At 44.3% G+C, this 24,704-nt stretch overlaps 1 protein-coding gene across 1 annotated transcript in view; it reads right to left on the reverse strand.

The window, feature by feature from the left end:
- Nucleotides 1-24,704, reverse strand: part of pcdh7b (protocadherin 7b) — a 116,547-nt gene that overhangs the window by 54,422 nt on the left and 37,421 nt on the right. Inside the window, 2 exon segments of the mRNA XM_082523493.1 lie at nucleotides 7,708-7,797; nucleotides 7,799-7,927. Coding sequence (XP_082379619.1) covers nucleotides 7,708-7,797; nucleotides 7,799-7,927 — 219 coding nt within the window.

Raw genomic sequence — 24,704 nt, forward strand, 5'->3', positions numbered from 1 at the left:
AATCCCTTTAGAAAACATGAGAGAAGGCAAAATATTTGTCCTTTTAATGCATTTTCATAGGTTTTACAACTTAATCGTTACTGCTAAAGACCTCCCACATGGCTGTTCAAACACTAAAGTTATAGATAAAAAAATTCAATGATTGAAAATTTCTGTTTTTTCACTACTGTAGAAATGTATATTTTGTACAATGGATACTCAGTAAAATCAATTAACTAACTACAACTTTCAGTTTTATAATTGTAGGACAGTCAGTTAGCTGTCGCTAACAGAACTTTTTCACCACTAAGACTGGTGCTGACAGGTTTCTTTCATCTACAACAATAGCACTTCTTAATCATGTAATAAAATGTCCTGTTGAGATTCCTTTTTTTATGTTAACATATCTCAGGGATTAAACATGTAGTTAAGCTTTTTCACACTGACAGAAGGAGGAGTGTCACTGGTTTGGCTCACTTGAGATCAAAGTGGTCTACATCTGGTCCACAATATAAAATGAGTTTGACATCCCTGATTTAGTGGATTGGTTTGCCTCTGTTTGCCTTTCGCTGTCTCCTGTTTCCCTAAAGAAATTGCAGGCAGGTGAGTTTAATTTAATTTGTTCCCCCCAAAAACGTAAAAATGACATAATTACTTTGCACAATTAAATCTTTAAATCATCTCCCAACTAAATAATCCCATTATTTACCTTTGAGTTGAAATCGCTGCTTCTGTCCACAGAAAACTAACCTCATGCTTTTCTTAAACTGCATTTTTTCCACGCTGTAAGCTGGGAGAAAAAAAAAACACTCCGATGTACATCATTAAATTTTCTTCAAATAAACCGTGAAGTCTCCATAATGACTTTAATTGTATAGCACGTTTCAAAACACAGAGTTACAATGTCCTTCACAGTTTGAATAAAAGCCACACCATTAAGCTACACATTCAAACACACACACACAGAGTCACACATTCATTCCAACATACACACTTTCATACGATTTAACAAACTGAGGGAATGATTAAGGGGAATCTAACCTAAAGAAATTAGTTCTCAGGAGCCATTTAAAACAAAGCACACACTCGGCTAACCTGATAGGCCGAGGAAGGCTTTTCCAAAGTTTGGGCGCTACAACCTTATAAACATGACAAGGCTGGAACAGTCAGGAGACCTTGATCAGATGATCTGAGTAACCGGCTGCCGCGACAAGCTGTCAGTAGCTGGATATATATAATGAGGGGTCTGCCCATGTGGCGCTTTATATGTTAATAACAGGATTTTAAAGTGGATTTCATTTGGAGCCAGTGAAGGGAAGCAAAAGTAGGTGTGTTATGTGACCTGCTGCATTCTGCATCAATTGGAGACGGACTATGAAGACTGTGACCTGCGATGATCAAAGCGGGGAGAAAATGAAAATATGAATTAAACAGTTCATCGAAGCCCAGTCGAGCTTAGTGAGACTCAACATTCAGATGTGGGTCAAAGATGATACCAGCAGATGATTTATGTAGCTCCGTGGATGCCAACGGAAGTAAATGAGAGAAAGTTTTGTTTCCGGCACTTTGCTTGAACCAATCCTTCATCGCAAACATAAATGAGCCTTCGCCCGCTCCTTCCTCGGGTTTCTCCAGTTGGTTTTTAAGAGCAGGTATTCCTCGAGCTTAATTCTGTCAGCGTGCTGCGGCACTGAAGTGAAGGCTGCACTGAAGGGGCTTCAAAGTCCAAATGTGCCTGTGTGAGGAGAAAGATGGGATCACGGATGTGACACTTGGGTATGATTTGAATACCTGCCTCCTCCACCTGAGCAGTGATCAATCATCTCTGTCTGTCAACCGCCACTCCCTGCCGGCGACTCCATAACCTCCATCCTTGGCGTTTTCCTTCTGTTTCTCTCTCTCTCTCTATTTTGTTGTCTGTTAATTTTTTTTCCTCGCTATCTCCTGGTCTATTTCCAACCTCCCATTCATTTCTAGGCTCCTGTGTGGCGTGTTACTCATGTACTCTGTCTTGCCACTCATGCCTCTTTTTATGTCCCCCCCCCCAGTGTTTTTTTTTCTCACATCATCACACCAGGTTCTCTTGTTCTTTCTATCTCTCATGCTGTCCCCTTGCCTGAAGATATCACACACACTCTCAAAAAATAAAAGAAAATAAGGGGCGAGTGGTTAGGGACAGATGGAAATGAATGAGAGACACACGGCACGACTGGAGGCGCGCGCAGAATTTAAACCTTGCTGCAAAATGCACAAGCGCCCGAATAATTTATAGGCTTTTTAAAAGATGTAACAGATTATCATTCCCTTTCATTCCTTTGCTCACTTTAATTTTCGGATTAATGCTGTGGTGTTTTTACGCCGTGACCTTGGGGAATGCACAAGCGGGAGGCGGTGGGGTGAATATATTGTGTAACATGCTGATTGATAGCACGGCTCCCTTCCGCTGAGTGATTTTTTTTCTTTTTTTTTACACTACCAGTTGCAGAAACACACACACACACAAATCTCGCCACCAAGTTGAGGGAAATCAGACCTAAGACCAGCGCTGCTGCCGCTCGACTCTTGAAATATGAATGGTTTTAATTAAACAAACTCGCTTTGCCATCTGGCCCTACAATTGGGCCTGCCTAATGAACAGCCTCACACACAAACACGCACACTATTAACCAGGCAAAGCGGCATTCCAACGGGTAAAGCTTTGGAAATGGAGAAACAACAACAATGAAGTGATCTAGTGAGGTGCTTCACAGAGCTGGAAAATGACTCAGTGGCTCATTGCGCCGAATGAAGGGTGGATGTGTGTGCGCGTGCGTCTGTGTGTGTGTGTAAGACGACAAAGAGATGATTTTTGTCTAAAAGTGGGCATTTGAGCGTCTGTCTGTCCGGCGTTTGCTTTGTACTTGGTGATTTTGTTAGCAAAGGCTCAGATGGTGTTTGTTCTCGCTGACTACCTGATTGATAACCGCTGTGATGCGCCACTTGTCTGTCCTACTCTATTGAACCGACTAGCCAATGCTAAATGATGATGTTTGTAATCCAGCGGTGGTACCCCGAGATTTCTCAGCAGGACAGACAGGAGAAAGGTAGTGTTTGGTCTGTGTGTGTGTCTGTGTGTGTGTGCTGTGGGTGATTGTCTGCCAGCCAATGCAGAAAAGAAAACGTGGGAGGCATGCTAACATTAGCAGCCAGTAGGACGTGCTATCACTCTCTTAGAGGCTACAATAAATTTGCGGTGCTCCTCTGCCTCTGCATTCAGCACAGGCGTCAGCCTCTGTGAGATCTGCACTGTGATGCAGAGGTGAATAAAAAGTTGAGTCAACGATCTCCTGCAGGTACAAGTCAGGTTATACGTTAGTTATACTGCGCATATCACACAAGCATTGTATATTTCTTGAAAACAAAATTCAGGCAGAAAATACAAAGTCTATTAACACTGTCCTGTCCTCTACATTCTCAACGTTCCCAAATGGTCAGGTCAGATAGCTGCACTTCTCTGGGAAAGGTTTCTTCCTCTTAAAAGAGAGTTTTTCCTCCCCACTGTTGCCAAATGCTTGCTCATAGAGGGTCTTCGAATTGTTGGGGTTTCTTTATATTACTGTAGGTTCTTTACCGTGCAACATGAAGCACTTTGAGGCGACTGCTGTTGTGATTTGGTGCTATGTCCACATACAGTAGTATCAGCAGGCCTTGCTAAACCCAGCATAGCCACTGCCAGCTCAGTGTACATAACATGGTTTGAATGCAAAAGGTGAACCTTAAAAGTAAGAGGTTATAGATATATATTAGCAATTTTGTAAAGAAAAAATATATGTATATAATGTGATGTTGTGGATCAAATGCGATACATCCTTGGCAGCGTGACCTACAGCAACAAGCACATCACACTGCATAGCTGCACTGATCTACTGAAAAATGTTATTACATCTTCAGTGCCGGGAGCTGCTCAGATTCATGCAGAGCCTTTACAAAAAAAGAAAAAAAAAACACTTTGCACACCTCAGACACGTAACTCATCATGAAAGAGCAATGTGGAAGCATGTTATTTTGAAGTGCACTTGAACTAAAAATTGAAAAATCCTCTGCCCCCCTGGCGATGCGGCGATCAATAATAGAGCACGAGTCTTTGACCCGCCGATAACGGCGTACATCTGGAAGGGCTGTTCGACATCCATAACGGCCTAATCGGCTGTTTGACTCCAAATGTTTATGAATATCTGATGAGCGCCGGGGTAAGCTTATGAATAAGTGAGGATGCGAGGGTGCGAGGAGGAGTGGGGGTCCAACTGAGCATCAAAAAAAGACCAAGACTTCATTGAGACGTACCGAGTGGCGTCTCTGAGCGATACGGAGGCCCAAGTATAATGGCAGCAAAATTGAATTATTTTGCGTCCTGAGCAGGTAACTCGCAAGTATGAAATTTCAGTTTTGTTCAGCGGCGTTGGGAGAGGTGCAGCAAAACTTCCTATCGCTTCCTGGCACAGACTTTTTGGATGTCTCTCAGGCTGATCAAGCAGTGTGTGTTTGAGGTCAACAATGTGTTCATATTCCCACGATGAACTCCCTGTTCTGAGTCAGTGTGGGAAGAATCTGTCTTGGATGGAGAGGTTGATTTTTTTTTGTTTTGCTTTTTTTATTTTAAATGTTTTTCTTTTAACGCTCCCCATGGAAAGAAGGAACCCAACAGAAAATAATAAAGTTTGCAACATGACCTTGATGAAGGAGATGAGGAAAAGAAAACACGGTCCCTTAGCACATCTGTGCAGGGTGGAAAGAAAGGAAGGACGGGGAAAAGGAGGCAGGGTGAACACACAATGTGAGTGTGTGTGTGTGTGTGTGTGTGTGGTGGGGGCTACTTGCATGCATGCATTCATGAATGTGAGCAGCTGCGGTGGAGGCCGATTGTTCGTGCGAACATTGATCGACAACGAGTAACCGAGAGCTGGAAAATGCTCCGAATCGAAAAAAGCAGACACTCGCTTTTGTCTGCATTTCACCCTAACACAAAGAGACGGCAATCAAACATGATGGCTCGATAACAAGGGGGGAAAAAATACAACAACTCTCAAATCCTCAGTTTCTAAAGTTGTCAAACAGATACTAATGCTTCCAGGGGCAAGGTTGAGATTTGGGCCTACTATAGGACATAGCCGTTGCATTACGCACATAAATGTCTGCAGTTACATAGTTACATGCCGCTAATGATGCCCTTGTCGGCAACAAGTGCCACAGCAAGCCATCTGCTGACTTTTGTTTTCCTTCTTCCTCGTAATGCCCTCATTTTCTAAAAAAAAAAAATGGAAAAAAAAGGCATGTTTGGGGGGTGGGGTGGTGGGGGTTAACACTGAGTAAATGCGGTGCTGATGCTTTCTGTGCGAGCTCCTGCCACAACACGAGAAGGGATGCTAAAGACCGCAGAGGCTGAAGCAGTTTGCCAATATTTAGCCTAACCTTAGATGATTGCATTTACTTTACACTTAGGTATTTAGCTGATGCCCTCATTCAGAGCGACCTGCCATAAGTGAGCAAGCAGGGACTCGGCGGTGTCCTCAAGGACGCTTTAACTGGAAGCACAGAGATGCTTTTTTTTTTTCCTCCCTCTCTCTCGCTCTCTCTCTCTGGGACTGAATCACAGGACCTAGACCAATTATAGTCTCTCAGACCACAAGGCCACCCCGCTGCCTACCAGATTATATCAGCTCATAGCCTCGGAGTACAAACTGTGTAAGAACTCCAATTTGTATAACTGTGCTGCAAAAGAAATGTGAGATGTAGAGGCTGATTTTTTAAACAATATCAAGCCAGCGTTCACAAGCGCTCCCTTTTCTTCCAATCACACATGTGCTGTTGCCTTGCCTTTCTCACACACGCACACACACCAGTTCAGCCGATCTCACTAAAGATAGCAGCAACAGCGGAGAGTGTTGTTTCTCTTAGATGGAGACTGATTCATGAATTGACCTTGACTCTGTTCTCCAGCAAATCTCCTCTGAAGCGTCAGTATGCTTTTCACCAAGCTGAGGAATTAGCGAAAACATGCACATTGAGCTAAGAAGTGAAACTGGTGGGCATATTTGGACCAGTATGAGAGCTCCTTGGGTATCAAACGCTCCATCTTTGGTTTAATGCATTTCCCTATTTGTGCCATATTTATTCTAAAAGTGGTTTTACTCGACAGGCTCCTTAACCGGATCGCTATCGACTCACCCCCCTTCCTGTAACAGAAACCAAAATGAAACGATCCTTTTAATTTAAAGACTTATTTGGTAATTTAATGGGCACTCGTTGTCGGAAAATTGAGATTTTTAATATCCACGAGGTAGCCTTATCAGCTCACATGCTCACATCAAAGTGTTTCAAATCCCCTTCAATCTGTGTCGGGGCCGAAATTTGAAAAAGCTCACTGTGGACACTCCGGTATAACGGCCTGTTTGATGTGCCCATCTGTCTGATTTGACTAACTTTCTGTTGCTTGTCTCGAGTCAGTGCAAACACCATAACTAGACATCGGCCCTTGAGGTAGAACCAGGTGTTTGTCCAGGCTCCACCTTGTGGATGTAATGGTGCTTGTGTTGACCGCACTGATTTAAAATAAGGTAAGGGCATCATCCGCCTAACAGCTCCATTGTAAAAAAGAGAGGATGTGAATCTTTAAGCCATTTGAATATCCTTATCCTAAGCTGCAGTGGGGAAGCCTCTGCACTTAGGCTTAGCACTCTCAAGACAGCTACTCCTTGTTAAGCATCGCCTCAGACTCCTAGACTATGAATGGGACCATTACCCTCATCTCTCACTGCACACCCAGACACACACACACACACACACACACACACACACACACACACACACACACACACACACATATATTTTGGCTTTGGTAGGAAACTAGTTCAGGCTAGCTGTGAGGAGAAGGTTCTGCAAGAGAAGAAGCTTTTACAAAGGATGGTTTTTTTTTCACTCTGCCACCGCTCCCGTCCACTCTCTCTAGGCTGGAGTCTTTATGCATTACAACACACGGATCATCGGTTCGATCCCTTAATTGAAGCAAAATGAACTCCTTGGTGAGGGCCTCGAGGCCAAACACAAATTACAAATCAGTGCAGCAGCTGCCTGTACAGCTTCTAAACAATTCAGAGTATTAGCCCCCTCCCCGTTACACCTCTTTTACTTTATCTCAAAGAATGCAAGGCGAGCTAGAGAGCGAGATCTTTCTGAACACCTATCCTCCCCTGCAGCTGAGATCTAGCCTGCAAACGGAATTCAGCGGGATTTGTAAAACGGTGCAACAAAGCAACAAACTAGAAGGATAAAGACGGCCCTGAAAGGTGGTTGATCTAAAAGAATTCGTCTGCTACATATTCCCTCTTGTAGCCCCTTTGATCAAATAAGCCTTCTGTTTCTGAAACAGAGACCTCGGTTTTATAATAAATCCCGGACCTCGTTGTTCATACAATGTACACTGAATGAGCTTTAGGCTTCAGCAAAAAATAGTTGCATCACAAGCGCCACACCACATCCATACCCTTGGCACAGAGAAATGTCGAACTGACAACAGAAGCATTTTAGCACAAAAAAAGAAGGAAAGAAAGAAAAAGGGACGCTCGTGTGTTTCTGCACTTTGCTTGTGATGCTTTCTACAGCGTCCCGCTTGGATTTCTCTAGCCAGTTATGTGCATGTGTTGTTCCTGTGTCTTAACGGTTTCTACATCTCCTTTCAGTGTTTGCCCCTACCATTTTCCATGTGCTCTGCCTCACCGACACTGCCATCCGGCGTTGTCCTCTCGTAGCTGTCCTCGGGAAGGGGAAGGGCGCCCAGCCGGGGGCCCGACGAACTCTTGCTGCTCGGTGTCTCCGACTCATCCAGGCCGCTGTCGTAGCAGCTCTGCAGCGATCCCTGCTGGTGAGGATCCTGGGGCTGGCTCACCACCGAGAAGGTCACTCGGCGAAACGGCTACAAGAGAAACCAAACGGCCGAGGGTCACTATTAAAGGGACTTCTTTACTTTTTTTTTTTTCAACTTTTATTATTGGATGTCAGCTTGGGAGCGGGATCCTTTGGAAATAGAAGGGATTCAAGTCAGGATGGCAGGGACATAGGTTAGGAAAACAAGGGAGGCTAGGATACGTAGACTCAGTGAAGGCCATGGCTAAGGGTATTAGCAGCTACCTTAGCAACCAAACTAGCTCTAATGCCACCCTCAAAAATAAAACTATGATCTCTTCTATCAGAGTAGCCAAGAAAGAACTACTTTGCCTTTCTCTAACCCTGAAAACTTTCAAAAGGACACAGAAGAAGCTGCACAAAGGAGTCTTTCACAAGCACGCTTAGAACTCAAGGGACCAAGGAGACATGGTAGCTAGCTAGATTTGTGTGTTAAATACAGCTAAAATGGAAAGAGGGAGTGGGAGTGGGGGAATGGTGGTGCATCAGCCTCATTCACTTGTTTACTTTCCCACTAAAACGAGGACAAGGTGAACAAGCTTTCAGCTCTCCGGGAGGTCTGATTCGCTGCCAGAGAGCGAAGGCGCAAAAGGCAAAAGACGGGCGCACACAAATAGGCACACCCACTTGACAGCATGCGACTAAGTGCGCACGTACAAAAGGCTTTTCTTGATGAGCTGTGGGTTCACGCTGTCAATATGCGTAGCCCGCTCTAACACATTATTGAACAGTGTCTTGTGTTAAGCAGTAACAGAGCATGTCATTAAAGCCGAGGCCTCTTTCTCACTGTATCAGCCTGATTTTCTTTTTCCACTCTCCGTGTCTCCTAATCCCCTGCCTTAGCGTTGTACAAAGGTAAATGGCAGAGAGGAGAAATGAAAGAAAGAATGAGCGCAGGGCGAAGAACCAAACACCAGGCTTGGTCATTACCAGAATAAATGGCATTACAAATGGCTAATGCCGTTAATTAATTACATGCAAACACTGTCGGAGCTCGCCTCTGGTGCAGCACATCTTCTCTCTTGCACCTCACTGGACCTCATCACCTTCTCGTGTTCTCCATCTCTTCCGATTTTACCCCACGTCCCACGCACACACCTCTACACACAGACACATACTCCTCCTTCTGCTCTCCTTGTTTCCTTGTTTCATCATAAGAATATTACACAGGGACAGAGGCCCATTACTCAAAAATGTTCTCTTCTTAAAGCATTCTCCCTCCATTCGTTCCCCATTCGTGTCACCTGATGAAGTACAATCTATTATCAGCCACGGTTGCCTGCACTTTGAAATTTGCACATCATGCGTAACTCATCTAACACTGTCGCTCAGTCTCAGATGCAGATGTGAAAGCATCGCGTCAAACTCCTTCTGTCAACAGATATTTACACGTGGCAGAGATCCATTAACTCAAAAACAAAGTGTTGAAAGGCCAGCTTAAAGGGACAGCTCACTGCAAAGTCAAACATTTTGATCCCAATTGCCTAGTTTTGAAGAAATCAGCTCTAAAAATGTTTCCCTTCTGTTGAGTAGACGCCAATAGCCTTGCGGTCCACAAAAGACAAAAATAAATAAATAGATAAAAATGCTTTAAAAAAAATATACTCAGCACAAATGTCTATTGTCAGGACCAAATTACCCAAAAAAGAAAAGAAAACACACTTGATTTTGCCGAAAATACCAACTGTATCCCACCCCCCAAAAAAGCATCTAGCTTGGTGATATGAGGACGAGCTTGGCTGTGATGTTGGCCAGCTACTTGGTTCTTTTGACTGGTGCATCTAGACGTTAAGTGACATTGCTCCTGAGTTCGGACATCCGAATTCCGATGTATCTGGAGCGTGGCATGAAACATGGACATAGCAAAGGCCATCAGAGGACGATAGCAGTGGTTACATAAACGATAAGATAAGATAAACCTTTATTAGTCTCACACGTGGGAAAAGATTACTGGTCTATTGGAAAATGGCTTTCTAAAATGACCTTTGTACACTCTTTCCTGCTCATGGGCTCAGTCACTCATTTTTAGGTGATATTAGAATAAAAATTAAGTATATTTTGTAAGTTATTCAATAGAACTCGTTAGCGACTCAGACTGTGGATTTACAGTCAGACCCACCATCTCTCGACGCATCTATTGTTTGACAAAGCTCATCTTGAGGAATCTGAGGGAGACTTCAAAAGAACAACTAGCAATGTCACGGTAACTACGTCCATTTTTTTATACTGTCTTTCACTTAGAAACAATTTGCTTTGAAACAAACTCGTAGTCCATTTCGGACATTCCAGGCTTCTGTTATCTAGGTACTGTACTCTTGGATGTACTACCAGTTCATGTCTCAGTCAGTGGTATCCTATCTTCTCATGGTAGTCGCTTCAGTCTCGTGCATATAAGTTGAGAAAAGTCTATCTCGGGTCCCATCCGCCAACAGTCACCAAAGGTTATTTGGCTCAAAGTCAGTTAAGTTGCCAAAAGTTTCTGGTCACCACATCACTTAAGATCAAATATAATTACTTACACTTCATTTATCAGATTTTCTTTCCTTTTTTTCTTAAGTAACCAGGCCATGATTCTATGACAAGAAACACTTATGCTGAGTTTTTGTAAAATCTACTGTTTTGGGCTCCAACACAGTGAGTGCAATTCACTTCTATTATATTCAAGAGATGTCCAGCATGTCTACAGATAATTTCTTGCAAATTGAGACCGAAACAGCGCAGCACTACAGGTCACGGTCAAAAGCTGTAAACCTGATTTTGAGGTGAACAGTCATGTTTTTTTTTAAGTGGACCTCTCCATCATTTAAACTCTTAAACTTAGTTTAAGAAAGTTCTGCCAGGCACACAGTGTGGCGTATTCTCTTTCTGATAATGAAAATTTCCCACAAGCCACTGGGAAAAAAGAGCTTTTTTTTTTTGCTGAACGGGTGTGTGTATGTGGGCAAATTTACATATATTTATATATTTCTGCCTGGTTGTCTTTCTATGGCTGGCTGGCTAACACAGCAATCTTGGCAATAAATCATGTTTCCATGTAATTACAATCAACACTCAACAAATGAATTGGTATAAATATTCATGCAAATTTCACTTGGATAGTCAAACATTTGTTGCATAATTAAAACCGGAGCCCAGAAGGAGAACTGCTCTCTATAAGTGTAATAACACTTGAAGAGATGTTAAGATATTAAACCCTGTTTTCTTTTTGGTTTGTTTGTTTGGTTTTATTCTATTTCTTCAAAACACTTGTTTAGTGAGAGGTGTGTGTTAACAAGTCCATTTGAGCTAAAAAAAAAAAAAAGCACTTTGTCTGGATCAGATTTAGAGCAGTGCCATAGTCCTTGGGAAACACGGTTTTCTAATGATACAAATTAAATGACTGCTGCCTAATGAATAGCAGGCGAGATCGCGGCAAAGAAAAGAAACACTCCAGCCGGTGCACGCCGAGGAAAAATTGAGTTTGTGGGGTGGGGTGGAAAGAAACTGACTGGAAGGGAGAAAAGAAGGAAAAAAAAAGAAAGGAAAATGAACAAATGCATGTTATTCACCTGAATTTCCCCCCTTATTTTCACTGGAGGGAACGCAAGATAGAAAAGAAAAAAAAAACCTAATTTGTTTGCAGACCAGAAATGGAGTTCATGCAGAGATCGCCGGAGGCTTTGGATTAGAATCTGCAGCAACCGCCGCCGTCTGCACAGCAACCTTCGCTCCCTTCATTCTGTGTCTTTTAAATAAATGAATTTTTTTTTTCTTAAAGTGATTCTTTCTCTGTGGTTCCCTTTTTTTTTCTCAACTTCTTTTTGTGTGCCTACATCTAGGTGCGTGCTTCGCTAGTTGCCAGCACAGGAAAATAAATAAATAAATAATTGTCCAGCATGCTGTGTGAAATAACATATGGCTTTGTGGTTGTCACGACCAATTTTTCTCTCTCTCTCTCATTCACAGGGAAGACCGTTTTGGGACTCGACACATGTCCAAACCGCAGGGAAAATTTAACAATTATCTCCTTTGCATACGGACACACACGCGCGCACAGACATGCATGCATGCATACACACAGGACTTGGGTTGACAAATGGGATTTTGCTCGAAGATAATGTAATGCATGAGCACGGGCAAGTGAGATTTCACACGGAGAAATAAAAAGTGAGTGAAGCTGCCCTCCTCACTGTCTATCCATGCTGTCATATGGCACAGAGTTGACCTCCTCTCACTAGATATTGGCCATTTTCAGACCTGGAGTGTTTGTTAAGCCTGACTTACTACATGCCCTTTGATGCTGGTCCCTCTACCTCCTACCCTGACCTCCTGCCCTTCTGCTCCACTCAGCTGCCAGTCATTTCAGCAGTGACTGAGCCAGAGACACTGCCACACATGTACACACACATACACACACGTAATGAAAATGGCATTTTAAAGGACAGCCATAGGATTAAAATAAAAAAAAACTTAAGCTGTGATTAAGCCACTTCACTTTATTGACTGTCCAATATATGATGGATATTTTGGGGACATTTGAAGACGATTCAATTCAGTTTTTTTATTTAGCACCACATCATAACAACGGTTGCCTCAAGGCGCTTCATATTCAAGGGTAAAGACTCTACAATAATAAAGAGAAAACCCCAACAATTAAACGACCCCCCCTGTGAGCAAGCACTTAGCGACAGTGGGAAGGAAAAAAATCCCTTTTAACAGGAAGAAACTTCCAGCTCAGATAGGGGCAGCCATCTGCTGTGACCCGCTGGGGATGAGGGGAGGATTGTACAAAAAGCCATCGTTTTATATGTGAGAAAGTACGCTGTAAAAACCCCATGCTGCTACCTGTCAGAGAGTAGCCAACCTTTTAATATATGGGTTTCATTACAAGTTAACGCTCCTTTGCTCTATTTTTGCCAGATGCCAGGAAGTCTTATAGGGTCCTGACAGCAGAGGGCCTTTAAGGGGTGTGCCTGCAATCTAAATCCAGCTGTGACAGCAACGGATGATTGAGCAAATCCGTCATCCCTCAAAAAAAATGAACAGTGCAAACAAGCCACAGGTTTACTGGGACCTCTGGCTGAAGTTCGGCCCGGGCTATTTCCTGGATGCTAAAGGGAAAACAGATGGGCAGCCTGCGCTCAAACAAACCTAAAGCCAATAAAAACAGACCCGTGCCACTAGTGTCAATAATGTGTGACCTCTTGGATTTGATTTTCATTTCCTCTTCCCCCCCCAAAAACAAAATGCTGAGCCGCTGTCAGCCGCACTTTGTGTGAGTCTTACTTCTTCTTTTATCTCTCAGAAAACCTTGAACGATAACCCACTGCTTAAAGTGGAGAGCTCTGCCTTTTCATGAAACCTCAGACCAACAACCCTGGTTGAAAATAGCTGATAAGATCAGTCTAGGTTATACAAGGACTTTAACGTCAATACGGTCAAAGGGCTCTTTATTATAAGAAGTCCACTTACCTTCTTTGTTTAACTTGGCAAAACTGACTCATTAATGCCAATGTGACACTGCATGCACTAAATGTGTGTGTTTGGTGTTAAAATTCTTCATATAGGAAGACTTGGCTTTATAATGGAGCCCCTGAATGAAGAAAAGGATGGAAGAACGATGGAAGTGAGTCTAGCTGAAATGCACAGTGTGTATGTGTGTGTGTGTGTGTGTGTGTGTGTGTGTATGTGTGTGTGTAATTTCAGCTGTAAATACCCTTGGCAGATGGCAGTGACCCGCTACCGTGAACCACAGGAAGCAATTGTGGCTGGGTTGGACGTGGGGCGAGGGGAGCAAACATAAACTGCAGGACCAGTGTCTTTTTGCAGTCAACCAAGAGAAAGGATCCAGAGGAGGAAGTTTGAGTAAGGGAGATGGAAGGAAAGATACAGACCCTGCTTAAAAAAAGAAAGGAGAAAAAGAGGCCAGGATAGAGTAAAGAGAAAGGAATGACACACGAGAACATTCGCGATAGCCAAAAGTGCCAATCGGTAATTAAGAACCCATGTTTCATATTTAATGGCAGCCAGACAGTGACCTGTGATACGCCACCTGAGACACAAAGAAAGTGCCAAATAGCCAGGGTACACCAAACAACATACTTACAGAGATCCAAAATTGGCTTAACCCAATTGCGCCTGCTCGCTTTGCAAAGATCAAATGCACGCGGTGTGATTCGAGTACCGCAAATTCCAGAGATCATGAGATGCACTGATGTTGAAGCGTTAAACGAGACAAATGTCCTCAAGGTGAACTGACTGGAAATCAATCGGAATCTGATCAAGAGGGGTTCAGGTTCTATTTGGGTGCAGCTCAGTTGTACTCAGGTACCACGTTACAGAGGAGAATGCTGATGCGTTGCAGCCTCAGCAGTTAAAAGCAAGCGGCGTTAGGCTGAAAGTGGAGGGTCTCTCCGGCCCGTTAGGTCCCCCCTGTGATTGGCCGGTGGGGGGCGGAGGTTTAAAATGATTCGGTTAGGGCTGAGTAAGTTGTGGGAATTTTCACAGAGCAGTTGGCTGCAACTTTTTTTTCTTTTAGGGCAACCACCCGCAGAGTCGAAGGTATCAGGTTCTAGCCTGACTGATAGCTTTGGCCCTGTCAAGCTCCAGCGCTCCTCTTCCCGTTCCTCGTCTTCTTCAGAATTCACTAGTCCATGCACATTCCACCCAGGTCACTCTTTCCCATTAAAAAAGAAAGAAAAAGAGAGACAGGAGGAGGAAGAAAAAAAACTGGGGTACCGTTTCCAAAGAACACCCGAGACTCCAGGAGAAACCAAAGAAAAACAAAGACGAGATAAAAGAGGCTTCTGCGAGTTGAGGGTTTTATTTTTTGCAATGTTATCTTCAGAGTCAACAAAGATGCAAAGAGTGTTGTTGTTTTTCCTCCTCTTCTTCTTTTTCTATTCTGCTGAGTTCAGGAAAAGTTTTTTTTCTTTTATTTTAACTTTCTTTTCAAGCTTACAAGGGCATCCAGCTTCCACCTTCTAGCCCTAACTGTGCACACAATCTCTTTTTCATAACTACGTGAGTGAGCTGTGGGGTCCTTTAATAAGCATGGGTGCAAAGCTTGATAATAACATTTTTAAACACCTTTTAAAAAAAGTTTTATTACATGAGGTGCAGATATTACGGGCAACATGGCGCACGGTCTCGTTAAGCGTAGATGATGCCATTAGCACTCTCCCGTCGATCTTTGGAATCGTGAGGGTGGTTTTTACTCTTCTGTTTTACCAGCCGGTCGCTTTTATGGTCTGACAGAACGCCGATCAATTGACTGTCCTCCGGTGCTCATCTACCGCCGTTCTCTTGAGTCTCACTGACCCTTTATTGCCCTCAATTTTGGCATAACGAAGAGTTGTATAAACATATGCGGTCCAGCAAGACAAAAAAAACCATTCAAGGAAATTCAAAAAGACAGCGGGGAACCTGAAACACGAACTCTCCGATGCCTCTTACTGTTGTATGGTTGGGGTTGTGCCATATAAAGTTGTTGCTAGGCACAGGAAACTCTGCGGGGATCAATTCTCAGAGCTTGTGCTTTGGGAACCACTTTGGATTGAGAAAGAAAAGAAAAAAAAATGAGGAAGTGGGCATTGAAGTTGGGAAAAAAAAGATGCAAACGTTGGAAAGAGTTTGAAAAGAAGCGTAGGGAATAAAGAAAGGTTAAAGAATTGAAATGAAAAAAAAAGATATAAAAACTGGTGATCCTTCCATCCCGAGATCCATTTCCTTTCTTCGTCCACTTTAGACTTTTCTTTCCTCAGTGGGGTTGGAATGCCTTTGGAAGAGTGCCACTGCTAGCGCTTTGCTATTAGCATGCACCCCATGCACAAAGCCAGAGAGACGGGCCCGGAGGAAGCAAAAAAAAGACAGGAAAAAGATCACACGTGGTTACTTTCTTAAAGTCTGGGCTAAACTTTTAATTGCTCTTCAAGTGGCGGATTAGGCCACTGGTGTAACAGAGATACTATTCTGGTGGGATGGGTTTGAACATCTTCAGAAGCTTAGTCCAACCCCTGACCTGTTCTGAATGCCAAAGAGAAAGTCCTTTTTTTTGGTTTATGGGGTGTTGGAGCAAAATGAATTGTTGTTGGTGGGGACAGTAGAGAAGGGGGGGAGGGTTGGGGTAGATTTGACTGGCAGTGGATTAGCTTTGGGCTGACAAATAACATCCTTTGTAGGATTCAGCTGCTTTTTGGATGCTGAACTCCAAGAACACTATGAAGACGAGCCCAGTGTCATGTAGCAGACCGCATGAGGCAAAAAAAAAGGACATTCAAAGGCATAAATGAAAGCTTCGTAATTCACAAAGGGACGCTTGTCAGTGTCGATGTACTTCCATGTATAGGGTGGTAATTTTTTCCCCCCTTTTTTTGCGGGTTTCAACACCAACATCTGCTACCGTCAACTACGAATTATGTTGCATCCTCTCATTAGGAATGGATGGGATCTTCTCCTGTGTCGTCGTGTTATAGCTGCTGCTGCTGACACAAGTGCTGGCAGACATGGGGAACGAGTGTCAACCAAACCCTGACCCTGGTGTTGCTTACATAGAGTCTGCCTGCAAATCCTGAGATCGCATTTCCTGTATTTTTTACCCCCTCCTTTTCTACTTCAGTGCTCGGTTTATGCGATGACAGCTGAATGGCGTGCCATTCACTGAGTGTGTGCGCGTATCGAGTTGAAATCGCTCCCTGCACATTCAGGTGTGTGCGAGTGTCCCTCTCCTCTGTCTGAGTGTCAGCATTCATGTGTATGTGTCATGTCTTTGGCATCTTCATGTCATTTCTCATGTCACCCCCCTCAGCTAAGGTTCTCAGCTCTGGCATTTAGGGGGGTGGGGGTATCTAGGTGTCGCATGTGGGGATCCATCACAGGCACTGGCAGCGCTGCGTCTGACCAACGGCCTACTCCTGTCAGTTTGTGACAAGCCTGGGGCTGGCGCTAACATTAGCTCGTTGTGACACAGGTCTGGGTGTCAGCAGAAAGCATGACATGGCATCAACAAAGCCCGGAGTCGGCGCAAAGCGGCCAAATGCCTGGAGCCGAGCATTCGCCGCTGAGGATATGAGAGGCGGCAGCTCGCTTGTGTCGCTACCTGTCCCGCACATGCACAGATGGAAGATGTAAAAAGCCTTCAAATGCCATATCTAAAGAAAACGAACGCCACCGCAGAGAGAGGGAGAGGGAAGGAAAAATAAAAAAGGAGCGATATGATCAAAAGGGATAGACAGACTTCGGATAGGGAGGGACAAAGAACGAAAAAGACAGAGATAAGGAGGAGAGAAAGAGACACTGTAGAGCCTTTAATAAGGCTGATAAATGATTCTTTATTTACCATCCTGAGTCACTGATGACAGATAACCTGCATTTAGGGGATCAGGGCTGCCATCCAAACAGGCAAAAAGAGAGAGAAGAGAGATAGATTGAGGGAGGTTAGAGAGCATATCCAGCTTATCCACTAATGAGGCGTTCTATTTGAGTATGATCATGGGGGCATGTATCATTCATGTGGGATAAGTAGCGTGCGTCTCCTTGCGTGTCTGCAGCTCTTGTCTGTTGTCTGCGCCCTCTTGCCATCTTTTAGAAACACCCACACGTCCCACACTTCAATGAAACAGTACCACCAGGTGGCGTGTCTTTGCCTCAATCAAATGAATTCCAACTGTATGTCCTGATCACAATGCACACACACACAGACACACACAGACACACAGAGGCTTCCCTTACAGGTCCCATCCACCACCTGTTCCTGACAACAGAAGCATTGGATGATTACGATCCAAACAATTATGAAAACAATTACTACAAATGAGTAATTAAACCCTAATGTCAGGATAAATAAACTGACGGTGTGAAGGGAGAGGTATGAAGGAGGATGGAAAGAGCCCAGGGCGAGTGAGGGAAGGAATGAATAAAGAGAAGCGGGGTAGGAGAGGAGTCGACAGAGGAGCGAGGAGTCACGGTGTTGCACTCCAGCCGGCGTTACGTAAGGATTATTACCAAAAGCATTCAAAAGACGTTTTTAACACAGCTTCAACAACAATCCTTCCATTCCTGCTCATCATCTCCACTCGGACCCCTTTATCTCCCAACTTCCCCCTTCCCTCGCTTCGCTATCTCCGTCTCTGTCACTCTCGGCGGCTCTCTTTCTGACTCGCTATCTTGGTCGAGATCACGCAAGGTCAAACCTCCCCGACGTTTGATGGATGAAAATGGAATTAAGATGAAAGCACACTTTCAGATAATGAAGATATGCAGTAGGAGATTAGGAGGCTGGGGAGGCTGCCGAGGTGCCGACCAAATTAATATTGAAATTTATGTGTGTTTGGCTCCTGCCCAGACAATCCCCAAGTGTTATTTCCAGTGGGGGTGGGGGGATGAAGTGGAAAACATAACAAAAATTTTAATAGCATTTGGGATGGGGGTGAGGAATAAAGGCGGCGCCGCTTTTCCAGCCGACAGAGTTCATTTTGTCTGACGTAGGAATGCAAAATGAAGTAGCCGTAGCAGTGCACTACACAGCTGTTCAGCAGCGAACGATGGACTGTAAAACAGTAAACGTGCACATTTTGTAGGTCTCTGTGTCTCTCTCAAAAGTAAATATCTCAAACTTATGTGTGGTGTTTAAAGGTAAGACAAATGCCCTGACTCGCTCAGGTGTGCCTGTGTGTGTGCCATTTAAAGCACGTTTGCATACTAACACGGGCCAGTTCAGATATTTGCCTGCACTTTGAAAGGCACATGATCTCTTTTACAAAAAGTGGCAAACGCATCTCACAATCCAATCTGCAGAATCTCAGCCGCTCTAAAGAGCTGAATCAGTCTATGTGTGTTTGAGGAAAATAGGCAAAAAGGGATAAGGCTCCCGCGCCTCAGAAGGCATCAAAGACAGACAGTCTATCAAGGCCCCGTATCACTGTCTGATGACGGCGATATGCACACTAATCCGCATGTAAAATAGTCCTTTTCCTCCAAGGCTCTTCTTGGAGTGCACTTAGCAAGCAGCCCCTCTCTGCTCTCCTTTCCTCAATCTTGCCTTCTCTCTGACACTATTCCCAGTGAAAGGAAGAAAAAGAAGATAAAACCAGGGAGATCCACAACATGCTCTTAAGGTCTCATTTTCGTCCAGCCCGATTAGATCTCATTACTCGGTTGTTGACTGGGCAGACTTTTTTTTTTTTTTGGCGGGAGTGGGGAAGCTAATGGGAAATTTGATAATGGCGTCAGGTTGTTTTGGTCTCCACTGTCACAGCTTTCCAGCACTCTGCTTGTGGCACTTTGTTAAGGGAACACAGGAGTGTCGAAAAACACAATTAACAGCCCGGCTTGTTTGTTCCCTCTAGTATTTCTCCTTAAATAAGTCAAAAGTAACGCAGGAAAGAAAAAAAATGAAAACACTGGAGGAGGAGTGCAAAAGACATTCATTCAGAACTGACTGACTTTGGCCTTGTTTTTGCCCTCTGTAGCCTGCAAGCTGTTCCCATTCACTGAATAAGAAGTGGTCAGGTTACATAGGACACCACCAACAAAGAAGCTCTCTGTTAAGGCATCAGGCAGAATGTAGAGAATATATATATATATATATATATATATATATATATATATATATATATATACATAGCCAACCCAAAGGGTACCGAGAAGTCAAGCAGCCATTATTACTCGACACCTGCGTCTGCTCCCGCAGGAGTTCGGTGCCAGCGTAGCATTGCCCCCTTGTGCCTTCGGTCCCCGCCCACTTGTGTGCATGTCTACATGTGTGTTTCACCTGTTTCACCTATCACCTTACGGGCAGCTGGTATCCTAGGAATAAAAGACTCTTCAGCGAGATAGCCAGCAGCGGCGGAGGATGAAGGAATATTGTGGGTGGGAGAGTGTCAGCGGTGCAGATGGAAGGGATCCTGTGTTGAAGTGAAAGCCCTCCTCTCATAATGGTGCAGGTGAAAGCACCTAACTGGAATGCAGAAGCAGGAGCCCCCCCACCTCCACCCTCAAAATTTTTTTAATCAAGACATGGAAAGAAATTAGAAGGCCGGGGGTTTCGAGGGGGAGCAGAAAAACAATGGCTGCCATTGAGGTATCCTGGACTAATAGTGAGGGGATGATGATGAGACTCGCTCGCACATGCATACACACAATATGCAGTGACGGCACCTGTTTTTGCTCGCTAGCTCCACAAAGGAGCTGGTGTTAGAGGTGGCTGGAGCCGTCCAAATATCGATAGCATCGATACCAACGCTGGTATTGGTATTGGACTGATGCAATACAGGCCCTGTATTTACACTACTAGCTGATGTAGGTGGCAGTGATCGTGTGCGGCAGTCTGGGCATCGATTTAAAGCGAGACCAGCGTGACCGCTATCAGTGACGAGCGCCACGCGTCACGTGCAGTGGCAACATCATGGGTCTGTGATGCCAGATCAATACCCATATGTGTGTTTGTGATTGCCATAAATAGGCCTTCCAGCGTCCTTGTGGATTCTCTGTGTCCCTCCTCCTCCATCCTTCCCACCTCTATTTCAATATCTTCCTCCCTCTGCCACCTAGTCACAACAGGGCTGCTTGGGAAAAAGAAAAAAAAAATAAAGCCACAACCCAACATCAAGACTCAAGGCTCCCAAATCGAGGCTGTCACATAAAAAGACAAAACATCCATGTAATTTGAGCTTGTATTACATTGCCATTTTCTCTTTCTTTGATCTAAGAACAATGCCCAGGGTTTTCCTCAGACTGGGCTGTTTCCAAACCCCATCCACTCTGCTGCACCTAGTTATTGCAGAACAGGTTTTCTCCCTATTCAGCGCCTCACAAAAGCAAGAGCCAACCGCTGTAGCACAGCAAAGCCCAGCACCCTACCGCACTAATGACGGCCCTCATCAGGCTGGCTAATTTAACCCCCCTGCGTAAATTGAGAGGTAGAGGTCATGGAGGGAGTTGGATAGAGAACACAACAATAATCTCTCTCTCTTCCTCTCTCTACAAATCTCGTAAAAGATCTGGGAAAAAAAAAGACACAGAGGCAGCTGCCTGGCCCACATTTCTACACTAACAAGAAAATTGGGTGTGTTTTATTTATCTGCAGTGCAGACTATATTATTATGAATTTGGGGCATTGGAAGGCTAGTTATTTAGAAGGCTACAGTCTCTGTTATCCCCCATGTACTTAGTTTGCCCCCCCACTACCCTTCCTCCACCCATCACTGTGCCTCTGGTCTTTCTCTTCTTCTACTTCTTTTTCTACCTCTACTCCAGAAAGAAAAGCAGGTCAGGCAGAAATGACAACTCAATACATTACAGAATAATACACCACAAAGACGCGTGAGTGGTGGCCCTGCTAGTGGTTAGCATGCAATGCAACTTTACCACCATGAAGCAAATCTGTCTTTGAATGTTATTTCAAGTCCTGGAAAATTGCACATGCTGCCTTTGTATATATAAATATATATTTTTTAATATTGACATGTATTCCCAAGGGAGTGCTTTTGAAGAGGGTTGGGTTTGAGGTGAGTGTCCTTTTCTTTTGGTACTTGACGGTATAGAAATGGTGCCGCAATGGCTAAAGACAGCAAAGACGGAAAAGAAACATGTGTTCTGCATAAAAACAAGACAATGCTCTTGGTGTTTTTGCAGGAGTCAAGCAGCTTTTTTTTTAAATTTAAACCAACATTTGCTAGGTATCAGCCCATCCAGATGTGATCATCGCCATTAGTGAGTTTGTTTTTTCAGCACCAACAACTTTTCATTTCTCATCCATCTGTCAAGAATATTTCCCGCCATCTCATCCATCACGCTCACTTCCACTCCCTAATTCTCGTGTCTCGCGCTTGGCTTATCTCAGCACTTTGGGGCTGATGCGTAATACTAACAAGGTGGAGAAAGACGAATGGGGTTGTTGGGTTGTAAATCCAGTGATAAGGTGAGCGGTATGTTCCACATTACGCTTTGTCTGCCATGTAAAGACCTTGGAGGAACTTTCGGGTGTCTCAATGCTCACGAGGAAGCACACACACACACATATGAATAAAGGTCCCTGTCATCCTTCTCCCTCTCCACTAATGAGTTCCATTTCATTCCCACATTCCTTTACATGACCCTATCAACCTTAATCGTGTTGAGATGCCACCGTCTCCCTGATATTCTTCACCGTCGCCCCCCCTTTCTCTCCATGCAGCGCTTCCCGGCACAGCTGATCTCCGCCGAGTCCTACAATCTAGTTAATATTTCATCAAGTGGTGGAATCTCACATCTGTAGGTCACGTTCCGGGCCCCGGCAATTAGAAACTCAAACAGCGACCTGGCGTGCTTTTTTAATTCTCTGTCTTCTTTTTCTCCTCACCCTTCTCTGCACCCTTTTTTTTTCAAACAGAATTGACAAGTCGAAATTCATTTCAGCCCTCGCTGCAGTTGGAGAGGACTAAAAGAAGGATGGGAAGAGGATGACATGCAGAGACGGAGCGTGTGAGGTGGATATAGCAAAGAGACCACCAGAATCCACATAAATAAACGAAAATTTCGGTTTTTAAAGTGCCGCGTAGCTAAATGAGAGGCGACCGCGGCCATTTGCTTCGAGAATAGATTCTCTTTGGTGTGGGACAAAATTCCTCATTTAGGAAAGTAAGAATGTGATACCACCATGGCTGCTGGAGGCGCAGTGGACTGTAAAATGACGGTTAATTACGCCACTTAGTCCAGCTGAATATTTGTACAATAGTTGTGCGAGGCTGTGTGTTTTGACAATAAATTTGCAAGCTCTTGCTATTAGTGTGTGTGTCACTGGCATGCACTCTCACCAAAAGACATCTGTTTAGGAGCATTAACTGTGTGCTGTGTAGGTCTTTGGTGCATGCTGGGTTCCGTGGGTTTACCCTAGATACAACATCTGAACTGGATTAACAATGCCTCATTCATTCAAGACCTTTGATTAACCCCGCCCATACCTCACAGTGCTGGGAGGCTTAACAAACAGAATGTCAGAACAAGATAGTGTGGGGAAGGGGGAAGAGGGGGGGGGGGTGTTAACGTACAGGAGGTCCTCACCATTCTTCACTGCTCTGCAATTTGAATGCAGGGACCAATATGCGATGCGAGTCACATGCTGTTGTTTTCACTCGGATGCGAGCACGGTGGCTCTGGATAGGATTTAAAAAGATTCCCGAGCCTTTATCTGCTTAAGATACCAAGTGGAGTTTGCATAAACACAGAGAGGAGCTCAGTGTGCTTTTCTAGAGCACTAAACAATGCTCGGTGGCTCTGATGGACACTGATGTGGGTCAGGACTACTGCTGATTTTTTCACTGCTAATAATTAGCAGTGATCACGGAGAGCCAAACCTGCTTTCTGTGCAGTGCACTACACACACACGTGACCTTGTGACCGTCTAAGCCTGGTAGCCTCCTTGGAGCTAATACATATCGATCGGATTGTTAGGGAAGGGAATATGTGGAGGGAGCGAAAAGAAGATATGGACGGACTTTATGTTAAAATTTGACCAGATAAAATCACTCTGGCAACCACAGGTCCCTGCTGGGCTAATTTAAGCAGGCAAACAAGAGAGGCAAGGCCCAGCAATCTGGCAAACTAAAAAAAAAACAATGCTCCCGCTGCCACCAGCCAACCAAGGCCATCCCAGAGAGATGGCTGAAATCCACCGAAAAGTTTTTCAGCATTATAGTGTTCGGCAAAAGCCCCAGCGACGCGAGCCAATAAGAGAGCAGAGATGCACACCTTCTCGCGGAAGCGTAGCCAACAAAAGACGAAGCTTTGACGCGTATGATCCGAAGCCGCACGAGACGACAGGAGACACGCCCATCCCACTTGCAGCCCAGATCTGTCCATCAAGCCATGTGCTTATCCAACCTGCAAAACGGCCCCAATCAACACAGAAGCCGAGGGTTGTCAGTCACACATTAGCAGCCAAGTCACCACAAGGCAGAGGAGGAGATGAGGCTGAATGCTTATTAGTGGCTGTGAAATCTTAGCCCCAAAGCTCCTTCTGCATTCACAGACTTCAGTCAGAAAGCACTATTGGTTTTCTGTAAGAGGATTTTTTTCTCTTTTCTTTCTTTCTTTTTTTGGATTTCTGCACAAATTCATACAGGAGTAAAAATGTAGGGTGAAGGACAAAAGCACTATTATGTCCAAAACCTGTTGCTGTAGATGCAAAGGAGGCCTGTCTTTGTTCCACCCAGGTTTACTTTGGTCGCTGGCTGGAAAAAAACAAAAAAAAACAACATTTGCTTTACATTAAAATTCACAATTAAGGTCAGTGAATAGAGATTGCTCACTCGTACAAGACGCTTATAGGTAGTGCTGTTTCCCTCTCTAATGCCCTTCCCCCATTCTCACTCCCCAGCTGTGCTCTTTTATATGTACATCTCAATTTGATCCTCATTATCCTAAAAAGGTGTTTGGACAGTTTAGAAAGAGAAAAAAAGCCCACGTCTCACTATATGAGCGAAGATCTTTAGAAGAGAAGCCCACATGCACAAATCTTTATACATTAATAAAAGTGTGCATTCGCACACACCAGTACAGTAACACACACACTCCCACACACACTCCCACACAAGTGCCGAAACAACGCAAGCTCACATCTGCGCACTCGCAAAGGGACGGACGTGGCGTTTAAGTGGATGTGACATTAAAACAGGCAGCCTCGTTTGGACAAACGCACACACACACACACTATCTCTCTCTGTCCGCATCAATGTTGAAAAAGCGACGTCTTAACATATTTGTCAAACAGATGCGGCTACTTAGCTCGCCGGAGGACGATGCAATATGCAAAGCTTTATGTGATTATGTTT

This window comes from Aulonocara stuartgranti (genome assembly GCF_965226115.1).
Source record: "Aulonocara stuartgranti genome assembly, chromosome: 3".
NCBI lineage: Eukaryota > Metazoa > Chordata > Actinopteri > Cichliformes > Cichlidae > Aulonocara > Aulonocara stuartgranti.